This window comes from Triplophysa rosa, linkage group LG8 (assembly GCF_024868665.1).
Source record: "Triplophysa rosa linkage group LG8, Trosa_1v2, whole genome shotgun sequence".
NCBI lineage: Eukaryota > Metazoa > Chordata > Actinopteri > Cypriniformes > Nemacheilidae > Triplophysa > Triplophysa rosa.
The window spans coordinates 17,265,500-17,286,961 of record NC_079897.1 but is presented as its reverse complement, the minus strand read 5'-3'; the positions used below and the strand labels follow the sequence as shown (position 1 = coordinate 17,286,961).

General features: G+C 38.4%; 2 protein-coding genes across 5 annotated transcripts in view; one reads left to right on the top strand and one right to left on the bottom strand.

The window, feature by feature from the left end:
* col14a1a (collagen, type XIV, alpha 1a) overlaps positions 1 to 12,862 on the top strand; it is a 95,617-nt gene extending 82,755 nt beyond the window's left edge. For 3 of the 4 annotated variants that reach the window (XM_057339978.1, XM_057339980.1, XM_057339977.1), the window contains 8 exons: positions 2,314 to 2,367; positions 2,456 to 2,527; positions 4,859 to 4,894; positions 5,398 to 5,464; positions 6,141 to 6,329; positions 7,217 to 7,294; positions 8,054 to 8,209; positions 10,835 to 12,860. In XM_057339978.1, coding sequence (XP_057195961.1) covers positions 2,314 to 2,367; positions 2,456 to 2,527; positions 4,859 to 4,894; positions 5,398 to 5,464; positions 6,141 to 6,329; positions 7,217 to 7,294; positions 8,054 to 8,209; positions 10,835 to 10,878 — 696 coding nt within the window. In that variant the 3' untranslated portion in view covers positions 10,879 to 12,860. Of the gene's footprint in view, positions 1 to 2,313; positions 2,368 to 2,455; positions 2,528 to 4,858; positions 4,895 to 5,397; positions 5,465 to 6,140; positions 6,330 to 7,216; positions 7,295 to 8,053; positions 8,210 to 9,112 lie in introns of all 4 variants that reach the window. The other variant, XM_057339979.1, reaches the window with a different exon arrangement.
* Positions 12,863 to 12,878: 16 nt separating this feature from the next.
* Positions 12,879 to 21,462, bottom strand: part of mrpl13 (mitochondrial ribosomal protein L13) — a 32,207-nt gene continuing 23,623 nt past the window's right edge. Inside the window, exon 8 of the mRNA XM_057339998.1 lies at positions 12,879 to 13,031. Coding sequence (XP_057195981.1) covers positions 13,007 to 13,031 — 25 coding nt within the window. The 3' untranslated portion in view covers positions 12,879 to 13,006. The remainder of the gene's footprint in view (positions 13,032 to 21,462) is intronic.

The following is a 21,462-nucleotide window of genomic DNA, read 5'->3' as shown; positions in this document are numbered from 1 at the left end:
GAAATGTAAAAATGTTAGCATGTCCCATTTGCTGGCTTTCATAAAATGAAAGTAATAGATGATCAAATGTTGACTGAATATAGACTATAATATGTTCATAAAGGGGCGTTTTCCCGGACAAGCATTAGTTTAAGCCAGGACTAGGCCTTAGTTAAATTATGATAATTAAGTTGTTTTAAAAAACATACTTCACAAAAAAACATTACTGTGTGCATCTTGAGACAAAACAATCGTAGTGATATATTTTAAGATAAGTTGTTTTTGATCAAGGCATCTCTCACATTTCAGTTAGTCTGAGATAGGCTTAAGCCCTGTCCGGGAAACCGCCCCTGTATATTCTACAACAGCAGATTTAACATGATCTCACAGGAATTTGTAACTTATTTCAATTTTATATCATTTTAATAATTTGCATGATAAATATGCGATTATTCGAGAGAAAAAAAACAATACTGAAGCCCCTCCTCAAACCCCACCCCTCAATTTAAAGTCACAGGCGCTATAAAATAATACTAATTTGTTTGCGTTCATAAAAATTAGCCATCTCGTAAAATAGTTACGAAATCCTGTGAGATTGTGTTGGCAGATTTGCATAATTTTGCATGTAGCCTATAGAGAGTGAATGCCATTGATGACCGATTGGGACTCATTATGTAAACTGCAATAGTAAATATGCGCAAGGTGGTTATTCAATTACAATTCCCATAGCTGTGTGGTATAATTAAATGTTAATGTCTTATCGAGAGAGAGAGAGAGAGAAGCTCTGGTTTGTACAGTAATGAGCAGCCTGAGTGAAAATGTTTGAGTAAATCTGTCAATTTGGACTGGAAAAGAAAAACAGAGGGTAATGAAGGTGTTTAGACCTCACTGCAGCTTTTTCGGAGGTGATTTAAAGCAGACTGAGGAATAAATCTATGACTGTTCCACATAGAGTAACTCAATATGACAGCCTAACAAAGAAAGCAGATGTTTGGCTTTGAACTTTTGCTAATGTCTAAGAACGTTTGTAAAAGAATATTAAAGAACATTTGAACAGTTCCAGGGTTAACAAATGGCTTGTGCAATCTGTAAATGACGTGCAATGAAGTGGTGAAGAAATTATTTTAAACGACAACTAAAACAAACAAAAGTTCAAGATGGAAGCCTAATTTCAAGTGAAATTGTTTGTGTTCTCTGGCATGTCACTGATGTTTTATGAATGATGGCATATTTTGCCTCTCGCATTACACGTGACAAACAAGCAGAACTTTTAGAAAGCAAAGAAATGTTTATAGCATGACTTCTTCACGAGGGAGGTTCTCGACAGACACTTCGGTGACCTCACAGACTGCGTACATCTATTTTGAGGGTTTACCCGCTTGAAGTGCGGTACTCCAAAATGATGCTATGCTTGAGACGTTTTATATGTTACATTGTTTTCCTCAAAGTTCCACTGGCCTGTTTCCCAAGAAAGCCTGGTATTTAGAGCAATGTGGCATGTTCAGTGGAAGAACACTTAGACTGTTGGATCACTCGCTAAAAGGAAGCAGACAGAGTGTTTTCATGTTTGCACGGACAGATTTGACATTCAGTTATTGTTGTTCTTCCTCCATCTCCTATTGAACACATTTAAACACTAGTGCAATGGTTGCTTTTTCTTGTATTGGTTGATATTGTGTATTGTTTTTGTTGATATTACTTATGGTACTGTAAATGTAAGCTTATTTTTTGCATATTTTTCAACATTATCTTTCTAATAAAGGGAAGGTTGTTATGGCAAAGACCAAAAGGAGGACACCAAATTAAGAGCCCCACGTGTAAAGCTTTAGCTTTAGTAGACCTAATAATGAGTATAATATAAAAAAAAGTTTTGTGTGTTTCGTCTTTATAATTGAACATGAAAATAATTATTGGCTTATTGACCACACTGAATTTCCAGAAATATTCCTGCTACCATATGGCTGTCAAGTTAAAACACATATCCACCTGTTCTGCTGTTCTTTTACTTCATGAAAGCCACAGGGACTCTGGTCTTTTGCGTTGAGATTGATGGCTGCTGAACTGTTCCAAAGGCGGCTCATGTCGCCAGTCCTCAGAGGTCGGCCAGAGTAGTACAAAGCTGGAGCCAACCTCACAGCACAGTCTCAACACACTTAGTAGAGTATCAACGCTACAATCTGCTTTAATGCTTCATTGCATATCCTTTCCTCATTTATTCTGTTGAGAAAGAGAGGGACCTCTGCTTTACGATTTCTGCTTTTTATGAAAAGAGAACATGATGCTGTATTTCAATAGTTGTAATATTTTTATTTGAAATATTTAATTTTTATGTAGGGTTTAGCGGGTAAAGATGGACCCCAGGGACGGCAGGGCCCTCCAGGGCCGATGGTATGTAACATACTGTACGACCTGTTGTTTTTTGGGTTTATTTGAAATCTTAACATAACATTTTTATCTTCTCAATATTCAATTGTAGGGAAGCCCCGGAGCTCCAGGGGCCTCAGGATCTCCCGGACCACCAGGATCACTTGGTGATCAGGGACAGCCTGTGAGTATTGGATTACGGTCCCAAACTGAATTTAAAGATGTGGATTAGCCATGTCACTGGTCATCAATGAGAGATCAGGGTTCTTCAAGTTACTGATTCTTATTAAAGGGAAAGTTTACCCAATAATAAGAATTCTGTCATTTATTCACCCTCATGTCATTCAAAACTCTTTTACGACTCTTTCTTCAGTGGAACACAAATGAAGATATTTTGAGAAATGTCTCAGCGGTTTTGTGTCCATACAATGGACGTCAATGGGGCCATCTTATATTCGGTCACCGACATTCTTCAAAATATCTTCTTTTGTGTTCTGCACAAGAAAGAAAGCCGTACAGTAAATGATGAAATCATTTTTATTTTTAACTATCCCTTTAAGATTCTTTTTTAATATGGTTTTGTGGTGTTTTTGTTTAGTTTTAAGATTATCGAGTATGAATTCTGGGAATCTGTTCTGCCGCATAGTCACTGTCTTAAAATTGTTGTAATTCAGCACTATTCCACAGCATTTAAATTCTGAGTAGCAGGAGACTCAATTTGTCATCCAGCTGGAACGGAACGCTCTATTCGAGACTTGCTATACATCCTAAAGACTGGCACAGTTTTGGCTTTGAAGCACATTTCTAGCTTAGCTCAGTTTCATTCCCCTCATACCTGCCCACAGTTTGACTGACAAGAAAGAGACGCACAATTTGAGAAACCTCAGGTATTGTTTACACAGCGCCCCTGATTGAAATGGTTCTTTGTCATTGTAAGCAAGCGGAGGGATTTGAAGTAACATCAGTCTCTATTAGTATGCTCCAGCCTGACACCTGTTTGAATTTCAGTGAAGACAGAAAGCTCTGTTATTTAGCTTTTTTCGTGACATAAACTAGAACCACATGCCTCTGAACATCTGCAGGAAGTCGTGTTACAGTGTGGCCCCCCGACGCTGATTGAAAACCTGTACATCTTTATTTTTATAAGACCTGCATGTGAGATTGTCAGTCAGATGATAGGTTTATGATCAATGCGGGCGCCGTTTATAAGAGAGCAGGACTTTGTTAATTCTACTACAGTGGTATTCACTACAGACTTGGATCTTTCACATAACATCTGTTTCCTTTTTATTTAATGTGTGAAATTACATACGGTGCCTTAAATACTCTGTGTGATCATATTCTCTCATATTTTGGCGCAACCGCACGTCCACGTTACATGTATATCGATGCACCCCAGTTCCTGCAATGACCGTTCCTTGGGGTTACGTCTCATTTTTATCCAGATGTCTTATGATATCAGAATTGTTTAGCAGCCATAGCATTCTGGCCACGAATCCTTTTCTGTTTCCCAATGCATTAGCTCAGCGATGTGTCCGTTTTATGCGTTTGGCTCGTGCGCTTCATCTCAGACTGACCCCTCTTGCAAAAGAAGAAGAACAGTTCCTCTTTCTGAACAGATCCTCTTTTTGATTCATTTGTGCTGTGTTCATCAAACGTATATGACTCACATGTTCCAATACTGTAGCTTTAAAGATCATAGGTTCTGTCATCATTTACTCACCCTCTTGACATTTTAAACCTGTATGACTTTCTTTCCTCTGCAAAACACGAAAGAGGATATTCTGAATAACGCTGGTAAGCAAAAAACATTGACTTCTATTGTATGGACACAAAACCAATGCAAGTAAATGGGGACCAACGGTTTTCGTTTACCAACATTCTACAAAATATCTTCTTTTGTGTTCTGCAAAAGAAAGTAAGTCATATGGGTATGAAATGACAAGAGGGTGAATAAATGAATTTTCAGTTTTGGGTGAACTATCCCTTTAATGCTTTCAGAAATCCAATGTTTGTCCACCTCACTTTCCTCCAGCTGTTTCCAAACCCACCATGAAAAGGATTGGTCATGATGGTTGATGACTCTTAAATTTTTATAGATTTTTCAGCATTTATTGCCTTTAAGCATCTATTATGTAACCAATCCAACGCGTTCAATAACCATTTTTAAGGCATTTACTGTGGGAACATAAATCGGCAGCTGTTCCTGTTATTATGCAGGATATCCATTTTTATGTGGACAATGATGGGTTTGCGCAATAAATGTTAAGCCAACATATATTCGCTGAATATCAGTCATTTACCCCATTAAAGGTCTTTTTTTTTAATTACACAAGTGGATGTCTTTGGCTGTTATGTCGTGTTATGAAACGCATCGGATCGGACATGACCCAAAATCAACCCAAAAGCAACACCGGAATGACTAGTCAGCGAATCTTCCAGACAACCCACAGCAGTCAATTATAAAAATATGTAGCACATCCTTAACTGAAATCTTCATTCTGTCTTTTCGCAGGGGCCTCCCGGCACTAAAGGCGAGCGAGGAGAGCGAGTAAGTCTGATCTGCCTCTAAAGTAGCGTGAAGTTTAGATTGGGGTGACGGCGCATGACCTTCATTGGCACACGTAATAGTGGTTTATCAGCAGCTGGATTAAGCAGCTCACTGACAGAACCCTTGATAAAAATCTGCAGCGAAAGCATGGAATCACAGCCCCTTCACTTTCTCACTTTCTGGCTTTGCATTTTGAGTTTTTAATGCAGTCGCTGCTTGAGCATTAACGGCTGGACAGGTAGAGCTGTAGCTATCTGTCAAACCTCACCGTGAGACTCAGTCCAGAGATTTTATACAGTAATATAATCTTTTATTCTTCAGTTTTGATCTCTTCACTGCTGTGGTACGAAACGCCACACAAAGGGTGTTAAATTGGGCGAGTTTACCACCCACGTAGTACAAGCTGTTAGCCTCTGTTTAAAAGCAGCCGAAGCGGATTTGTGTGTGTTTTTATGTCCCAGCAGCGACTCAGCATTGTAATTGTGTTTTGTTTGTTTCTGAAGGGTGATATACAGTCTCAGGCGGCTGTGCGCGCCATAGCACGACAAGTTTGTGAGCAGCTAATTCAGAGTGAGTTTTTTGTTTGTGTGTGCTAACTTGAACTCGTAGACACAGACGTGGAAAAGAATTAAGAGACCATTTCAAAATCAGTTTTTCTCATTTTAAAATGGACTATTATAGGTATGTGTTTAGGTAAAATGATCATTTTTGTTTCAATCTGTGAAGTACTAGCAATATTTTACCCAAATCTCATATAAAAAGAATGTTTCTATTTGCGTTATATTTGCAGAAAATGAAAACTGGAGAAACAGGTGCTCTGTATTTTTTCAGACCTCAAATACTGCAAAGATAACAAGTTCCTGTTCACTTTGAAGCAAAACAACAATAATACTTGTGCATGTATTTATGAAAAGTAAAAAAACAATATGCGATAACTTGTATTGTGGTCAGTTTTCATGTGTCTTGTCATGTCAGTCTTTCACATTGCTGTTGGATGACTTTATGTCACTCCTGAGGTTTGAGTTTGATGAAATTCAACAGACACTGGACCGGAATGGCCACAATACATCTAGAAATGCTGATTAAAAACAAATATGGAACGGTCTCTTCATTTTTTCCGTGGCTGGATGTATATAAAACATCAAATATTGTAAAAAAAAGTTGTTGATTTAATGCCGTTCTTTATTGTCCGACAGTCCTGCTGACCTTGTTCTTTCACGCCTAATTTATTTTTCCTTTTTTTCAGGTCACTTGTCTCGTTACAACTCGATCCTGAATCAGATTCCCAGTCAGTCTGTTTCAGTGCGGACAGTACAGGGTCCTCCAGGTGAGCCTGGTCGACCGGGATCTCAGGGGCAGCAGGGAGAGCAGGGTCCTACTGGAAGACCAGGTTTTCCTGGAACCAGTGGGCAAAACGGCCGGCCAGGAGAGAGAGGTAAACCTTGTCTGTATTAGAAATCACTTAGAACAGCTTTAGGTGCTGTTTACCATGCTACAAACATACATTTGGAGGTTAGATTGTGGAAAATGGTCCATGAGGTGACATGCATTACATAAATAGACAAAACGAACAGCGCAGTTAATAATATTTAGCTAAATATATAGATATTTATTTATGTTTAGTATAGCATCTACATCTGATTTTACAATACGAGTTGTGGCTTCACTATTTGCTGGCTTTGTTAGTAACCCAGTGATTGAACCGTACCATGTATTATAAACTGAAATACTGAATCTTCACATTAAATAGCCAAGATCAGCTACTTCAAAGACACCAGAAAAACACTGCACATGATTGAGTCCTGCTAGTTTGTTAGGGTTGAATTTTTACCAATAACCTCAGAAGCAAGTACCACAAACTTTCTTTGGCCTGAATTTTGTGTAAGACAGTCTTGTCTCTCTGGATGTGTTTTGCTTTGGGCGTCTTATCTTAATAATATTTTATATAACATCCACTGTATATAGCATTTGTGGGCTTGTTTTGGATATATTTGCATATACATGATCCTCTTGCCAGGAGCAACCAGTCTTTATCATGAGTTAGGAGCTGAGCATCTATTACATAATGTTTGCAATGGTCATCGGATAATCTGTGACCCTCAAGATTTTCTTTCTCACAGAGACTGGGAGTTGAAACAGGAATTCTCACTACTTTCTCTCTGAAGTTTTCCCTCTCTCTCTCAAATATCCATATGAGATCTGTCAGAATAAATGTGTTCAGCACTGGCCAAGTGTTATATCTCTTTCCTCATAGTCTCCCGGCAGAGGCCAACGGGGTTTCAGGGTTTTCCTGTTCTAACAGATCTTTCTGTCTTTGTTCAGGTCTCCCAGGAGACAAGGGAGAGAAAGGCAGCCCGGGGGTGGGGACACAGGGTCCCCGTGGTCCCCCAGGACCTCCAGGTAACATTTTATACTCGAGCTATTGACTTTCCCGGTGAACTGTGATCCTTATCAAGTGTGATTAAAGAAAGTAAGTCATTATTAGTGAAAGCATACGGTGTCATATATTGTGTTTTTCCTCGTCCCCTTCAAAGGGAGGGTCAAGAGTACTAAGATTGCTTTGTTGAATTGTTTAGTTAAGTCAGTAATAATGGCTTCTTTGTCCTCGAGCAAGCTGAGCAACAGTAGTAAAAAATACATTTCCATCCAAATTGGAAAAAAAACAAGAGCTCAGTACTTTCATATTGCACATAGACTACGGTAATTTCCGTTATTAAACGTCTCGTGACAAAGAAAATACAAGCCCGCAAACTTTTAATAACCTCCGCACACGTCTCGGTCTGTTTTTGGTTCCTTTGATTCCTGTCTAGAATATCAAGCAGATATTGAAACAATATTTGGGTCAGAGGGAAATGTTTTCCTATCGATTTTAGCAGTACGGCTGTTGAGTAGACTTTGAAAAATGTCAGCGTCTGCTTGCTGTTAATTGCGCTTTGATCAATACTCTTTACAAATGAGATTCGTGAACGCAGCGGAGCTCTAACAGCAAATGACATCTGGGGAAGGATGTGGACGGGGCTTCAACTTCTGTCAGAGGAAGAAGAGATTTTGGTTTTATATTGAAAACTGGTTTTGACTGCTGAATGTAAAAAAGCCGGGCAGACAAGGGTGTGGAGCACGGGCTGAGTCTCACTAAAATCCAATATGTTATCCCATCAGGGCCTCCAGGAGAAGGTCGGACAGGCAGTCAGGGTTCTCCAGGAAGACCTGGAATTCAGGGTACCCCGGGACGTCCAGGTACACCCGGTAACCCTGGTCCCGCTGGACCGCCCGGGTACTGCGACCAGAACTCCTGCCTCGGGTACAATGTTGGAGGTAATCCTGTATAGATCCTGAAGCTGTCGAGGTTTCTCAATTTCTTTCAAACTTGAACCGTGAGGTCACCGTGGATAATGAAACTCTAAAAGTAGATTATCAGTGGCACTGATGGTAATTGCATGACAGCAAACTGCGGAGAGAACCTTCTGCATCTTCTTCCATACCGTTATTGGGTCTTTTTGAAATATTTCACACGTAGAGCTTGTATTTTTATAACTTCTATTAAAGGGCTGCGTTATAAACACACTTGTGGTCTGCCCTTAGAGATTTCCTATAAAATGCCCTTCCCAAACAATTGGACTGTTAATAAATTTCTCATGGAGTGTAAATGCTATCAAAGATTTACACGTGTATTCTCAGCAGAGCATTTTAATACGAGAAAGTCTCTTTGTCAGACTGGATAGAAATTGACATCGCTGTAAATAATTGATTTATCAAGTGCTACTAAGGCTTTCTAGAGAACGCCTCGGAGATTATTGCAGTTTTGCATTGTCAAAAACGAAGCCTAATGTTGTCTGGGGTTTCTGTTAGATGAAGAGTAATATCCTTCTCAATAGATTTATGAAATACTGCATCAACACTTCTTAAGATCTCTAAAGGTTATAGCTTTAAGCTTTTACGTCAGCATAAAATCTTGCGACACAGCTTAATATTATTTCAAATCATTCTTATTCAGACCCAGATGATATTTCATTTCTAATGGCGTGATGTAAGTTTCATGCGTATCGACCAAGTTTTAATGCCATATTGAGAATCCTTGATTTTGCTTCCGTCAACATAAAGACTAAGAGCAATCCTGACAGGCCAGGTTTTGTTCATAGCATCATATAGGTGATACTGACCAGTGTCTCTCTCCTCTTTTCCCCGGGCTTTCCTCCACTCTTCTCACACTGCATGAAGGTTTAGAGCAGTATGAGAATGACTACTGAGAAACATTCTCTGAGACCCTACTGCTCTTCCTCTCTCATCTCTCAGTTCTACATCCCACTCTCCAGCCACGGGCCCAAACCAAAGACTGTATCTAGGGGAAGATCTTTTCTACAAACTCCACAACTGTAAAATCCCTTCTTACCCTCAACCTGGTTCCCAAACCCTCAAAATATCACCACCATTACAAAGCTCAAGCATTTTAACCCCGCTGAGCATCATGCTTTAGTTTGAATCTGCTTCACTTGACAAACTCCAAGCAATTTATTAACATCTTTCAACCTTTTCTGACATTACTGTTGTCTTTTGTTTCGTAACTCTTGATTGCTTTTGTGTAACTGTCTAAAACAGTACAGTTGTGCAGGAAGCGATCATTTTCTAAGTCTCAGTGATCTCAATGGCAGTTGCTTGACTGGAGCAGGACCACCCCTGAAATCTATCATCACTTTGGGATAAAGCTGATTGGGCTAATTCTTCATTGGCGATTCTTTGCTGTTATGCTCAAGGACATAGATAGGAAAGATATAAGCCCATTTTAATTCACTTCCATTCAAATGTATTTTGCTTTCCTTTATTTTGCATTGCTGCACAGCATCTACATAGTAAATACTTACTAATACTGTATTTTATACTCGCAAGCGCCCTTCAGAAAAATTCAGTCACTAGTAAAACATTTCTTAATATAATGAAATATTAGCTCTTTATATTTTGCTGGCTTGAATTTCATTCCATCAGAATATGTTGTTACATTGAAAGTCCTCGGTGTAAAAAAAAAATGAGACAGAATGTCTACCAGGAGGGGCTAACCGTCCTGCTAACCAGCCAAACCATGACCCCTTAACTCTTTCCTCAACATTGATTATAGTTTTCATCATTTATGACACAATGGTTCCTGCGATTTTTCTTTTTTTTGTGATTTTTTCATAATTTATGACAAGGCTTGAGGAGTTTTTCCAGCTTTCCATATTTTCGCTGTTATACAGAAGGGGTGCTGCAATACATCTGCATTAACAGATCCAAAAATTGTTTTGATCATCATTCTAAATCCAATCTGGATTTAGCATTTTTGTTTAGAATGTACCCACATTCGGAAAGAAAGAAAGAAAGAAAGTATAGAGGCACTGTTCTCTGACTTAATATATTGAATATTCATATATTCACAGAAGAAAATATTTTAGCTACTTTATTAAAAATGTTGGTGGGGAAAGAGTTAACTGGTCATGTAAACTAAGCTAATCACAGTACCAACTAGGGCTGTTAAACTATTAATCGCAACCAGAATTAACGTTTGTTTACATAATATATGTGTACTGTGCATATTAATTTTGTATTTATAAACACAAAAACATACACATGCGTGTATACATATTTAGGAAATATTTACATGTATTTATTTATATTTACCAATAATTAAAATCATATATAAACATTAATTTTTATATTTTTCTTAAATATACGCATTTATGTGCATGTGTTTAAAAATACAAAATTATTATGCACAGTACGCAGACATATATGATGTAAACACAAATTTTTATTCTGGATGCGTTCAATCGGGATTCATTGTTTGACAGCCTTAATCCCAATTTACATTCCCATGATTCAGCTGCTCATTTCCTCCTCTTTCTGTATTTCTCTCTTCGCTGCTTCCTTGCCTTGCTAACGCCTGCTCTCTTGGTGGTGGTGACCGAAAAGACGACGACCGTGACAACCGATCTAATTCCCCCATGTTCCCATAGTACAACAGTTACCCTCCAGCCCCTACCAAAACCACGGCCCCGCCATGAACTACAACGACGACGAGGAGGATGAGGAGGACCCTTATGGTGGCTACCCTCGCGGATACCCTCCTCAGTACTACCAACCCAGCTACCCTGGCCCCGCCCACCCCGTTGACACCGTGGGGATGAGGTCACCTGGCACACGTCGTTTCTCCCGCAGCACGACCGAAGAGGAGAGCGCAGATGAGACGGCAGTCCGGGTTAAGGCCGAATAGCTCCAGCAAACCCATCCTCCACATACAAACACTTTTCATCTAATTATCCTGCAGCATAGGACTGAGGGAACTCCGAAAAGTGCCTGCTATATGCATCCTTATTAGGCGAGGGGAGACGATTAGAAAATGAAACTGTGCCGAAATTCATCCAGCGACTTTTCTGTCTTTCATGAGGTTGCATGTGGCCAACGTGATAAGAAGCAAGTACCTGAAGGTTTTTCAGTTATGTGTAGTCCATAAATTTTGTAAATGGGGAGAGTCTTCTGTACAGTTTGTGTAATTGTTTTTGTTTTTAAATGGTCAGTTCACCCGAAAATAAAAACTATGGAGAATAGGGAGAAATTACAAAAAAATGTTCAGTATGACACATGCAATATATTCAAAGTCTTCTTCAAGCCATACGACTTCTTAAAAGGAACCGAAAGAAATGTAATGTTATTCACTAAAAGTCTTGACATTCTAGCTTTCCTCTCCAGCAGTCACAAGAGCTCATGAATAAAGTAGGATATTTCTCTGCTACAGAAAGAAACTGGTAGGGTTTTAAAATAAAACAAGGCAGTAAATGATGACATTTGACTTTTTTCATTTTTGGGTGAACTGTTCCTTCAAGTGCAAATCAGTGATCTACAAAACTTTACAAATGTTTACAGCATTTTGCAGTTATCTGGAAGCGGCTGCTTAAGTTATTTAGTGAAGAAAATACCTCCGTTGATGCTTTTGATGTTCTTGTCACTAGCAACTATTTATGAAGCTGAATTCTTAATCCCATTAACCAAATGTAATGTCTTCATTTTTCACTGGTACTTTAAGGGAACACTCTGTGTAATGTCACATCTGTCTGGATCGTAATTCTATATCACACATTAATGTGAACTTCCTGCGCATATGGTCTTGTAAGTCATGCAACCTATTGGACAATGCCGTAAAAGCTCTCCAACCGGGTTTTTTTAAAGAGCAGCTCCGCGTGGAGTCCGTGTCCTGTGGGCCTGTTCACTGTGAATGACATCTGAATAGTTAGGCCTGTGGTCTACTGGCCTTTCACAATGAATTTAACCGCACGTGGAACGGGTACCAGTGAAAACTCATCGCCAGACCTTTGAAGCTACAAAGTAATTTATTTTTACTTTATTATTTGTTTTTGTAACCAATAAAACTGTACTGCGACTATGACTCAAGATGATGTCTTGTCTGGACTGTTTTGCCCTGCATGCTAATTGGCTAATAAAAGAATGATGTATATTTAAATGTGACCATTATTGGGTAATATGAACTTAGATAATAGAATATCCACTATAATTATTCTTTGTGAATTCATTTTTGAAAAAATAACTTGCATTGGACCCCAAAATGAGCGTCAGCTACACAAAATACAGCAGTGACTAACAAGGGCGTTTGCATCTGTGGGACAAGCAAAGAATCTGAACTCTACAGAGTCATGACTATATGAATAGAGCTGCTGTTTAACTGCCTCTGTATGGTTTTGAATTACATTAAGACACATTATCAGCATTTCACATCTCTATTAGGAAGATCCTGTGTTTGTATCTCACGTATTAAACTTAACCAAAAATTGACAGTCATCACCATGACAAGAGTGTCAATTTTTCATAATCCCAACAATTGATTTGCACTTGGATACTGTATTATAATGCTCAACACAAAGACAATAACAGTTTGAATTGTAATGAAAGAAAGCCAATCAGCCTGTTAAAAGAGGCAATAAATATGAATACTTTTTTACAGTTGACAAATGGACTGTTTATTTTTACACCTTGACATAATTTATTTTACACAGACATTAATACAAAAGAAACATTTCCAACACTTGAACAGACTGAGATGCAAGATTCCCGAAAACTGCACAATGACGTTCATTTCATCCTGAAGTCTTCTGGCCTGTGAAGACACAAAGGACAAAAATGTGAATCACAATCAAAACTGATTATAAGTGACTTGGAGTTTAGAAGTTCATAAGTGGCCATATTTGTAGTTAGAATGACAAATAAGATAAAACAGGAACCTATTACCATGTGATTAAGTGTAATTGCATTTCAATAAATGATCACTAATAGTTCTGGGAATACAAAATGAGTCTGTGTGGGATGTGTTACTAACCTGAAGGAAAGAGAATTCATCACTGCAACTAGTGTTTAATCTCTAGTGGTTCTAACTTTTCATTAAAATGCAATATAAACACATTATCCCCAAAGATTGCTTTGTGCTTATTGCACATCACATAAAAGATCAAAATACTGTATTCACTTGATGACTGTAATTTACAAATGTCAACAGAGAGACTGTACTGAATACTGAAATTGACACGGTAAACTAGGCCCCGTTTCATTCACTCGAGTAACTTTATTAACTATGGTATTATTTCAATTATTGTATTAACCTGTAAGAACCCTAAAGGGAAAAAGGGGGGTTTATAATGGGGGATAAAAAACACACCAAACGGACCGCAGAACACATCCCTGAAATTATTTTTTAAATACAACGCCTATGGTTTTAAGGTTTACAGCCCGATGTGACATGTCACCAGAATATTTTCTTATCTTGTTTTGCCAGATTGTGGTTAGTTTAACTAATGTGGTTAGTTTATAATGTATTTTTTTTTTAAATGTAATAGAAAACATGTTATTAAAACATTACAAATGTTTTAGTACAAAAACATACAAAAAAGTACAAAAGAAAAATGTTGACCCTGCAACATGTGCCAGCCAGGCAGCCCACAATTTTGCAAAATGTTGTTACTCACAGCAGCACAGAACTCAACTCAACTCACAAAATGTCACATGGCCTAACCCAGATGTTCAATAGATGTCACTTAGGAGCAACTCTTTAAAAGGACTTTTCCACAACATCACCAGTGTTTGACACCTGTGTCACTGTGGGTTCTTACGTGGGTTCAATTACTATCAAAAACTGAATACTTTAAATAAAATTCTAGGTACAAAAACAATTCCATCTCAAGGTTAAAATGTTTTGCTCTGCTGCTGTCAAGTCACAGAAAGACAAAAGAGGGAAGGAGGGGTCATGAGCCCAGGGGCCTGCAGAATAATGACACTGACCCACATAAGGGGTCTCACTCACAGATACATCTATCACAATGACAACGGTGTCACCTTGTAATCATCTCAAAAACTGACTCTGGACATGTTTAACAGCCATGTTCACCAGTCTGAATTGCATCGCAAACATAAACGTCTGTAAATGTATGTTTTATAAATTCCAGTTATCTTATTATTAAAAGCACCATGTACTGTCTGCCAGCGAGTTCATAAAGTTAGCATGTTAACATGATTACCCGCCACTTTCATGTCTTTTCAAGTGCTTAAAGGAAATTTAGATGAAAACGGTTCATTTATTAAATGCACCCAGTTCAGACGAACACGGATATAGTGCATGCGGATCTATCAAGTCCTACAAGTGCAGCAAATGTGTTCAAGTGATTGAAATTCAACCTACAAAAATGAGATTATCTTCTGTCTGAGAGTGATCAAACATTTCAGGCATTTCGAGAGGGGATTGCTCTTTCTTGGCACATAATTAAATAATAAATGGCAAACACTCTTCTGAGGAAAATCAAGATCTCTGGATTATTAGTCTCACATCGGTGTTAAGTGCATATCCGATGAAGTATATTTGTGTTGCGCGGTGGTGAAACGACCAACAATTCAACAAATCTGTACATTGCGATTCAAACAAGAGAGTTCATAAATACAGTACAGTGTAAATGTCATCTGTTGGTATTTTAGATAATGCAGGTACAGCATGTTTGCAAGTATTTTTACCCAATATGGATGCTAAAGCATAATTTAAACAGGTCAGGTACTCCATTACCTGTAGTGAGCTTATTGACACAAACACTTGAGCAGGTCTGAGATCAGCTGGGATCAATAATCAATTAGAAACTCTAATCAATGCAATGTTAACGTGTTAATGCACTGCAGCTGCATAAAGTCAGTTCAAGTCGTTTTTAATGTAAACTAGCTGTTATTATGCCTCTTCCTGTAAAAGTTCAATCATTTCTGAGAGTACAACAGTAATGGAAACAGTCATTACATTCAGAACAAGTCTCACTGTTGACTGAACTCTATAGACTTGAGGCCTACATGCTGAGAGCAAAGTTTTCCATTAAAGCTGCTCCATTTCAAGGGAATGAGTTTTAGGTTCGGTGTAAAATAAATGCTGAATCAGAACCGCTTTTCTGTTTTCAAAGACCGATATATATACAAGAAAAGACCAATTTAGAGTATGCAATAAATTATGAACAACCCATTGATCTCTACATTGTGTCAACATAAGGCATTCTCAGACATAATCTCTAATAAAGACAAGCAATAACAAATAGCATCATCTACAGCGTAAAATGTCTACACAAAGTTCAGGCTGAATTTACTGGTTAAACCAGAATGTTTGAGGAATATTAATACAGCGAAAAATCAGTAAACCATTTAAAAACTATATTACAACATGAAAAAGCACCATTGACTACCATAGTAGAAAAAAATATTGCATATTTTTTGTTCTGTTAAACACAAAAGGAGATATTTTGAAGAATTTAGTAAAACAAACAGTTCCGAGAAACTTTTGACTACCCCAGAAATCTCAGTTGCTAACATTTTTCCAAATATCTTTTCTTGTGTTTAACAGAACAAAAAATTTATACAGGTTTGGAACAATTTGAGGAAAAACTTGAATGCTGCTCAAACACACAGCAACATATCAAATGTTATTATGTTGGCTAATCAGTTTAGTTTGTTTGGAAACCAAGCCACCAGGTTCTCAGTGTCCTAACAAACATCAACAAATAAAACACAAAGAGTCAAAAAACCCACTGCTGGGTTTCTTGGTATTTGGGGCAGTGTGAACTAGCCTTCAGACTGAACCCTGTAATTCTGAACAATCATTGAAGTCTGATCTCAAACCTGCAAGTTCATCTACATATGACTGTGTTTGGTGTGATAAACCTGATACACCTATATTCGAGAGAGAGAGAGAGAGAGAGAGAGAGAGAGAGAGAGCGAGAGAGAGCAAGCGAGAGAGAGAGAGAGAGAGAGAGAGAGCAAGCGAGAGAGAGTGAGAGAGGGAGGAGAGAGGGAGAGAGCGTGAGAGAGAGAGAGAGAGAGAGAGAGAGAGAGAGAGAGAGAGAGAGAGAGGGAGAGAGAGAGAGAGAGAGAGAGAGAGAGGAGAGAGAGAGAGTAGAGAGAGGAGGCAGAGAGACAGAGAGAGAGAGAGAGAGAGAGAGAGAGAGAGAGAGAGAGAGAGAGAGAGAGAGAGAGAGAGAGAGAGAGAGAGAGAGAGAGAGAGAGAGAGAGAGAGAGAGAGAGAGAGAGAGAGAGAGAGAGAGAGAGAGAGAGAGAGAGAGAGAGAGAGAGAGAGAGAGAGAGAGAGAGAGAGAGAGAGAGAGAGAGAGAGAGAGAGAGAGAGAGAGAGAGAGAGAGAGAGAGAGAGAGAGAGAGACAGAGAGAGAGAGAGAGAGAGAGAGAGAGAGAGAGAGAGAGAGAGAGAGAGAGAGAGGGAGGAGAGAGGGGTGAGGTAAGCTCTCACAATCATTGAGGCAGAGGTGTGGTTTGGTACATTACTTTAAGTCCGATAAGCAATTCCAATTAATTAGTCATAGTCTAAAATGACTAAAATGCAATTTAGTTTTAGTCATATTTTAGTCATCCCCATCATTTTAGTTTTAGTCGACAAAATCTACATTATATTTAGTCTACTAAAATGGTTTAACTAATTTAAATGGTGTAATTAAATGTTCCATACAAAGATTTAACTGTTTTGACATAATTTACTTTACCTTAGAATGAAATTAAACCAGGTCATTACCTTTATTTTTCAGAAAAGTTGAGTAACTACTGGATATGCATCATTACAACACAGAGAATATTAGACCATGAACGACATGTACCAGTTCATTCGGGCTCATTTTGACTCAATTGACTCGTTCGTTCAGTGAAGGGTGTGTTCATTCAGTACATTCAACCAATGAAACGCTCTGACAGAGCTCGCGCTCAAGCGCTATTGGCTCGTGTCTCTTTGAAGCTGCGCTGTCTTTGCTTGAGATGGTAATGAATGAGAAATATCTTTCAAAATGACATATTACATCAACTGCATTACATTTCTTCAATCATTCAAATCACATACTTGGTTCGATTTTTAGCATGTCATTCAATCTTTTAAACTACAGTACGACTCACTTCTCTAATCGGTACAGCGCTGCTTTCTTTAGGCTTTATGTTGCATATCACGTTATGCAGCAGCTCACGTTAGCGGATAAACTAACATTGGCATATAAAAACGTTTGCGCTGCCTTTGTAATGTGTTTCGGGGTGACTCGCCAGCAGTCACGCTTCAAGTTTACTGTGTTTTACCGGCGACTGTGAGGGAAAATAAGACGCTTTGTAAACTACTTTGAGACACAGATTGTGTCCTGTGCTTCTCTCTCTACCGCATATGTGAGATAAGCACACGTGGAATGAACTATTTCTTGGTATTTGGGGCAGTGTGAACTAGCCTTCAGACTGAACCCTGTAAATCTGAACAATCATTGAAGTCTGATCTGAAACCTGCAAGTTCATCCACACATGACTGTGTTTGGTGTGATAAACCTGATACACCTATATTCGAGAGAGAGAGAGGGAGAGAGCGGAGAGGGAGAGAGCCGAGAGAGAGAGAGAGAGAGAGAGAGAGAGAGAGAGAGAGAGAGAGAGAGAGAGAGAGAGAGAGAGAGAGAGAGAGGATAGAGGGGTGAGGTAAGCTCTCACAATCATTGAGGCAGAGGTGTGGTTTGGTACATTACTTTAAGTCTGATAAGCAATTCCTCCCAAAAATCTGTGCCATTACTGGAGGCGCATCCAATTTCTGCCCAGTTAATACCCTATAAATCCCGGAGCAAGATTGTTTTACAACAAACAGTTTTATTTTTATATTTAAAACAGCTGCGGTTCATTGTGCTCTTGAGACTATTAAGGAAAAAAGATTTGTTTCCCCCCCAACTTTTATCAGCTACTCCAATGCTGCAGCCAAACATCACGGTGCTTATTTACAGAAGATCTGCCTGTCTCATTATCTCATTATTGTCTCCATCCCACTGATATGTTTTAATTACACGCTCCATGTGGCTCCTCGGGAGGGACCGGCTCTCACAAAATAATACAATAGAGATGACAAACCAAACCACGGGCGGAAACAGGCTCTCATGGCTGCCCCAGTGTTTTATTGAGAGGGTTATGATCTCAGATATGTTAGAAGTAAAACCATATTGTGACCCCATGCTTACACAACAAAATAATGACAGTGCATGTGGGTACACCAACATTTTGTTCAGACAAAAAAAGCCTGGTAACAAGTTACAATAAAGTTGTTTTTATTAACATTAGTTAATGCATTAACTAACACGCCCTAACATGATGTGCTAGTTAACTTAGTCTTCAAAATAACTTGAACATTAACTCACATTAGGCTTACAAGGACATTAGTCAAAGTTATTTAGTAGTTGAATTTAGGTAGCAGTTGGTGAAAATTTATGTTCAGGGCCACAGGTCTTGTTTTTTAGCTGTGCAAGCACACAGTACGTGACAAATTAAAATGCTGAAAAATCTATCACATATTTGCATCCTCATGATGCCTAGAAGTGATACTGATGCATTAAAGAATTAATTAGTTTCCTCTGTTTGTGCGAACTGCATGCAGTTGCTAATATGAAATAGTGCACAAGTAGAGACAGTGAGAAGATATTTAATAAATCACCAATAACAGATAAAGCCTTTGCTCCTGGAACTTTCCAACTATCCTGATAAAAGACCAAATATCCATTTTGTCCTTTGTTTTAAATTACAACTATGCTGTTTTTCAGTAAATACAGTTGTCCTTCAGGACCGGAACAGCTGCTATCGAGATCAATAAGAAAACACAATAATGTGGGATAAATGATGTTGAAACAAAGCCTGACACTTTTTGAATGATGCAACTAAATGTTGCCTGGAAAGCTACACACCCTGGCGTAAAGGGCAAATATGTAATACTGGTATCCTGACACGCCTATGCATCACTCTTAAAGGTCCCTGTTTACAGGGAATTCTCAAATTGAAAAAAAAAACCTGAAGGCCAACACTGACATCAAACCCTGGTTTTAATAAAACGATACCCCGAGGAACCACGACTACAATTATGTAAGTGTGCATTGACAAATTGCATTTACATCTGGAGCTTGAACGTAACAAAATGACATCTTCATTATTTAGAATAATACATATTTCAATATGACTTGAATGGCGATTCAAAGAGCCTGGAGGCATGCAGGAAACATTACTGGAAATTACATGGTATTAGAAATATTGAACACAAGACTGCAAATGGGAGTTTAAGTTGCCCACATGTACAAAAGTGTTCCTGACGGGATTTTCGGTTGGCTACTGATCAAACCCCGACTCAAGAGCTGCTTTAATGGTTGGAGGTACGAATGCCAAAGATCACACTGTAAACCACAGGAAAAGGCACAGCTGCTACTAAACCATCAAAAGAAAATGCCCGTAAACCAACTAATTGTTATTTACCAGGAGGTTAGAGATGTTTAAGCAAAGCTGTGATTTCAAATGGCCTCTGGTCTATATGATATCCTAGCCCTTAGATATGGCTTGGATCCCTCAAAAATTGTTTTTGGAATTATAAATCAAACATCATCTCAATCATCTGGATGATTTGCGGTATCATTTACGTTGACAGCACAAACGGCGCAGAGAAAGATATATATAAACGTTCTAATACATTAGAGGTTTAGAATGGTTCCCTAACCCTCAATATGAGAAATAATAACAGTGGAACCATTATGTTACTGACAGCGTTGTAACTGGCTGTAATTTTATTGAAGGTTGTGTATATAATATTGATACTTACCTTAGCAAACACTATTAACTACATTTCCAAGAAATGCTACAACCAGCTGAACTAAAATAGTGTGCAGTCTCCATACTAACAGATGGTTCATGAAATACTATAGCACTTCTGAAATAGTGAACCGTCATATGTCTTTCAGCTTTCAGGGACTTTAAACATGATCAATATCAGACGAAGAGTAAATCTCTGCGAGGCGGTTCAAAGCCCCTCAGCTCACGATTCGGTACATGTCTCGATGCTGGGTTCACGATACGATACACATCTCGATATTTTGAACAAAATTAAAAAATGAAACTGAAATTCAAATAACATTTATTTTCTAAATATTAACAATTTCAGAAACTTTTTTTGTTGCACATACAACTTAATAAAGAATTTTTACATTTTAAGGCTTAACTGAACCTGCTGTACTGCAGGTTTGTCACCGAGTGTCAATTTTGACAGCAAATTTTGATTTAGGTTTAATCATAGTCTTTTGACTAAAATACTTTAGTTTTAGTCATATTTTAGTCATCCCCATCATTTTAGTTTTAGTCGACAAAATCTACATTATATTTAGTCTACTAAAATCTGTCTGGTTTAACTAATTTAAATGGTGTAATTAAATGTTCCATACAAAGATTTAACTGTTTTGACATAATTTACTTTACCTTAGAATGAAATTAAACCAGGTCATTACCTTTATTTTTCAGAAAAGTTGAGTAACTACTGGATATGCATCTTTACAACACAGAGAATATTAGACCATGAACGACATGTACCAGTTCATTCTGTCTCATTTTGACTCAATTGACTCGTTCGTTCAGTGAAGGGTGTGTTCATTCAGTACATTCAACCAATGAAACGCTCTGACAGAGCTCGCGCTCAAGCGCTATTGGCTCAAGCGCTATTGGCTCGTGTCTCTTTGAAGCTGCGCTGTCTTTGCTTGAGACGGTAATGAATGAGAAATATCTTTCAAAATGACATATTACATCAACTGCATTACATTTCTTCAATCATGCAAATCACATACTTGGTTCGATTTTTAGCATGTCATTCAATCTTTTAAACTACAGTACGACTCACTTCTCTAATCGGTACAGCGCTGTTTTCTTTTGTCTTTATGTTGCATATCACGTTATGCAGCAGCTCACGTTAGCGGATAAACTAACATTGGCATATAAAAATGTTTGCGCTGCCTTTGTAATGAGTTTCGGGGTGACTCGCCAGCAGTCACGCTTCAAGTTTACTGTGTTTTACCGGCGATTGTGAAGGAAAATAAGCTCTCCTTCTCTCAGAGACTTCTCTCTCTACCGCATATGTGAGATAAGCCCACGTGACGCGCTGGCGCAGAATAGGTAGCGTCTTGACCGCTCAACGAATACAATTATACATCATATCGTAAAATATCCTATTGTGCATAATTCTGATCATTTTGTGTCATTTT